This window comes from Mandrillus leucophaeus, unplaced genomic scaffold (genome assembly GCF_000951045.1).
Source record: "Mandrillus leucophaeus isolate KB7577 unplaced genomic scaffold, Mleu.le_1.0 Scaffold12, whole genome shotgun sequence".
NCBI lineage: Eukaryota > Metazoa > Chordata > Mammalia > Primates > Cercopithecidae > Mandrillus > Mandrillus leucophaeus.
The window spans coordinates 2,982,544-2,986,747 of NW_012100320.1; the positions used below are offsets into that span (position 1 = coordinate 2,982,544).

At 56.5% G+C, this 4,204-nt stretch overlaps 1 protein-coding gene across 2 annotated transcripts in view; it reads left to right on the forward strand.

Annotated features, from left to right (window-relative positions):
* The window catches only part of PLEKHO2 (pleckstrin homology domain containing, family O member 2), a 25,248-nt gene extending 21,737 nt beyond the window's left edge, over positions 1 to 3,511 (forward strand). For both annotated transcript variants that reach the window (XM_011968053.1, XM_011968059.1), the window contains one exon: positions 1,053 to 3,511. In XM_011968053.1, the coding sequence (XP_011823443.1) occupies positions 1,053 to 2,042 (990 nt within the window). In that variant the 3' untranslated portion in view covers positions 2,043 to 3,511. The remainder of the gene's footprint in view (positions 1 to 1,052) is intronic.
* Positions 3,512 to 4,204: the final 693 nt, after the last annotated feature.

Below are 4,204 nucleotides of genomic sequence, written 5' to 3' on the forward strand. Positions count from 1 at the left end.
CTCCCGGGTTCAAGCAATTCTCCTGCCTCAGCCTCCCAAGTAGCTGGGATTACAGGTGCCACCATGCCTGGCTAATTTTGTATTTTTAGTAGAGACAGGATTTCTCCATGTTTGTCAGACTGGTCTCAAACTCCCGACCTCAGGTGATCAGCCCGCCTCAGCCTCCCAAACTGCTGGGATTACAGGCGTGAGCCATTGCGCCCAACTGACCCCATCTCTTAAGAAAAATAAGGTGGCAGGGGAGAGTGAGGATCCCAGCCAGGACCGCCACCATCTGAGGGACCTTGGGAAAGGCCTCCTCCCAGCCCTGCTGGGACCTCTGAGGCTCTCTGGGAGGGTCTCAAGACTGTGGGGCTAGCTGTATATCCCTATTGGTCCTGGGTGCCTGGTGGGGGTGGGTAGCTGCTTTCTGGTGCAGCTGTTCTCTGGCGGTTAGCTGTGGTCTGGGACCCCATCTGATGACACGAGGAGAGTGGGCACAGGCTGCCGAGCAGCTGGACAGGCAAAGTCTGGAGAGAAGCTGGCAGATGGAACAGAGGTCTCCAGGAAGAGCAAGCAGAAGTCAGTGAGCTTAAGACAAACTGGAAGATGTTTGAGTCCTGGTCCTGTCTCTGACTGACCAACTGGTTGTGGGGACCCTGGGTATGATGATGGATAGGTGGGTTGCAGAGAAGGGAACCTCTGAAGGCCATACAGCTAGGGTTAGATACAGGGCTGGAACTCTGTCCCCTGACACCCAGGCTAGTATAGTCCAGTCTAGGTCCAGTATCCCAGAAACCACCCTGGGGCTCCAAGAGGACCCTGGCTGTGACTTTCCTGGCCTGTGATTCCAAAACAGGGAATTCTTGGTGGTGAGGGAAAGGAGAGGAAGATTCATCAAGAAATCACTTTTACTTCTAATCAAGTAGCCACAGAAGCCAGGACAGAGGGAGGCTGGGGGGCTGGGGGCCTGGACAACCTGGATGGGAGAGGATAAGATCTCATGTCAGTGGACACACCTGACCCAATGGCTCATCAGCCCAGATGACACCCGTATACCATCCCCCCACCAGGTGGCCAGCGCAGCTTCTGACGGGCTTCTGCGCCTGGATCTTGATGTTCCGGACAGTGGGCCACAGGTGTTTGCCCCCAGCAATGATGTCAGTGAAGCCCAACCTCGGGAGACACCCCGGCCCCTCATGCCTCCTACCAAGCCTTTCCTAGCACCTGAGACCACCAGCCCTGGTGACAGGGTGGATACCCCTGTAGGGGAGAGAGCCCCAACCCCTGTCTCAGCAAGCTCTGAGGTCTCCCCTGAGAGCCAAGAGGACTCAGAGACCCCAGCAGAGGAGGACATTGGCTCTGAGCAGCCTCCCAACAGCATCCTGCCTGACAAACTGAAGGTGAGCTGGGAGAACCCCAGCTCCCAGGAGCCCCCTGCTGCAGAGAGTGCAGAACCGTCCCAGGCACCCTGTTCAGAGACTTCTGAGGCTGCCCCCAGGGAGGGTGGGAAGCCCCCTACACCCCCACCCAAGATCTTATCGGAGAAACTGAAAGCCTGCATGGGTGAGATGCAGGCTTCTGGGCCACCTGCTCCAGGCACAGCGCAGGTCTCAGTGAATGGCATGGATGACAGTCCTGAACCTGCCAAGCCCTCCCAGGCTGAGGGCACCCCAGGAACTCCCCTAAAGGATGCAACAACATCCACAGCACTGCCCCCCTGGGACCTGCAACCTCAGTTCCATCCCCGCTGTTCCTCCCTTGGGGACTTGCTTGGGGAAGGCCCGCGGCGTCCTTTGCAGCCCAGGGAACGGCTATATCGGGCCCAGCTGGAGGTGAAGGTGGCCTCGGAACAGACAGAGAAACTGTTAAACAAGGTGCTGGGCAGTGAGCCAGTCCCTGTTAGCGCCGAAACATTGCTCAGCCAGGCTGTGGAGCAGCTGAGGCAGGCCACCCAGGTCCTGCAGGAAATGAGAGATTCGGGAGAGCGGAACCAGGAAGCACCTGGGCTAAGGGAGAAGCGGAAGGAGCTGGTGACCCTCTACAGGAGAAGTGCACCCTAGGGCCTGCTGGGCCAGAGGCACCATCCCTCCTGGCCATCCATCAAGTCCATCAAGGCCCGACCCTGCTGAGAAATGTGCTTCTGCTTCTACAGCAATGGCTGCAGGAGGGCCATCGGGCATGTCAGGGTTTGGCCATGACCTGAAGAGACTCCTGGTGTCCTTCCTACTCTGCTCTGGCCAGTGGTGCCAGGTGCCATCCAGGGCTACCACCTGGCTATCTGGCCTGGCCGCTGGGCTGGGGCTGGGAGCACACGCGCTGGGACCTATGTGTGTGTGTGGGCGTTCCAAACTGCCCCAGGGCTTTGGGGGCGGCACTTGGGGTTTCTGGGAATGACATCATCTCTGTTACCCATCCCCAGTAGTTTACATTCCTGACTTCTGAATAGAGCACAGCTGAGCCCCCTGCAGCTCCCATCTCCAACTATTTCCAGGCAAAGAGCCTCATGGCTAAGGCAGCCTCAAAGCTAGCCCCCTCCCACCTATTCTGAGTAGCTGCAGAGGCCTTGGGTCCAGGCTCTAGGTTCATCCCTCAGTTGCGGGGAACGTAGGTCCCAGCTGGAGCTGGAGAGGCCTCTTTGTGAGGAGGACGTTAGCTGTGTGACCTCTCTCTCTTTGGCCCTGTTTCCTTTTCTGCAAAACAAGGACATTTTCTGCAGCCCCTTCCTCTCAGGTGAGCTGTGATTGGAGGGCTTAGGTCTGGAGGATTCAAGAGTAGAAGAGAAACTTAAAGGGTCCTCTAGTCTAGTCTCTGCCCCTAGATAGTGTCCAGCCTTGTATATTTCTGAAGAGGTGAATCCCACAGTGGCCCTGATGTCCACATTAGAAAACCTTATTTGTAATGATCATGTCAGCCTTCAGAAGAGAATCCCCACCAACTTCTCTGCCTCCTCAGATGGGGATTTATCTGGGTCTCTGTAGGTCCTTCTCAGCCGAAACAGGTCCAGTATCCCAGTCATTTCTTCAAATGCTGATAGGGGTATGTTGGTATCTGAAGCCACTTCCCCGCCTTCAAGCCCCAGATGGGCTGCTCTCCTGTAACTTTCTAGGAGAAGAGACATTTTCTTCTTTTCCTTTCCTGGTCCATCCCTGCACCCTGGTCCTCTCCCAGCCTGTCCCCCACGTTGTCCCTGACTTGAGGGGCACATCCAGTCTCCATCGTGCTGCAGCAGCTGGACTGAGGGCAGAGCCTGTAGGTGCAGATGCCCTGGCTCCCGAGGTCCAGCCACTCTCCCTGGGGCCTGTGGGGTGGGAGCAGCTTCTGATAGGACCTGCCCAGATTTCTGAATGTGCACTTTTGTTTACTGAAAGAGAGAAAGGGAGGGTCACAGCAACATGCCCTGGTCTTTCTGCCCCCTTCCCCGAGCCCGCTGAGGCTTGCTGCACAGGTCAATGCCTTCGTTATTGTACTGTCACTTTGTTTTTGAGGTAGTAATCAAGGATCAGGAGGGGCAGATGTCCTCTATGGCTGCATGGGGCAGGAGCAGAGGTGAGCAGCAGTGCGCTGGCTTGGGAGCCCCCATCGGCCTCCTTGCACAAACTGGGCCCCCATGCCACAGTCTGCCTTTCCCTCCATCTGCTCCAGGACAAGAGCAAGAAGGACATCAGGTGCCCAATCATGTGATCCCCTGCCATCTTCCCTTCCCCCACCAGCAACCATGGCTGGCTGGGGCTTTAACCAAGCCAACTACTGCCAGGAATTGGAGCCTCAGTTCCCTCTGTCAAGTAGCTAACTGCAGCAGCTGGACTGAGGGCAGAGTCTGTGGGTGCAGAGACCCTGCATGTAGGTCACAAGTTTAGGCCTAGCCACTCTCTCTGAGGCCACCTCAAGTGACCAAATGCTATTAATTTCCATCCCTTAGCAGCCTGGGCCCTAGGCAGGAAGCTGGCTTCCGGGAGAGGAGTGAGAACATACAGGGCCTGCCTAGCTTGCCTCCTTGAGGAAGGTGGCATTCCGTGCTTGCCTCCTTGAAGAGGGTGGCATTCTGTGTCTTCTGCTTATGAAGCGCCTTTCTTAAAGTTTGGCAATAAATCCATTTTTATGGAACTTCACTGCCTCAAGCCTGTTTGTTATTGTGGGTGCCAGCTCCAGGGCTGCCCTTCTCCAAGACAGCAGTTGGTGATTGGCATCACCAGTCCCCCAAACTCGGTACTAGGGCCCCCAT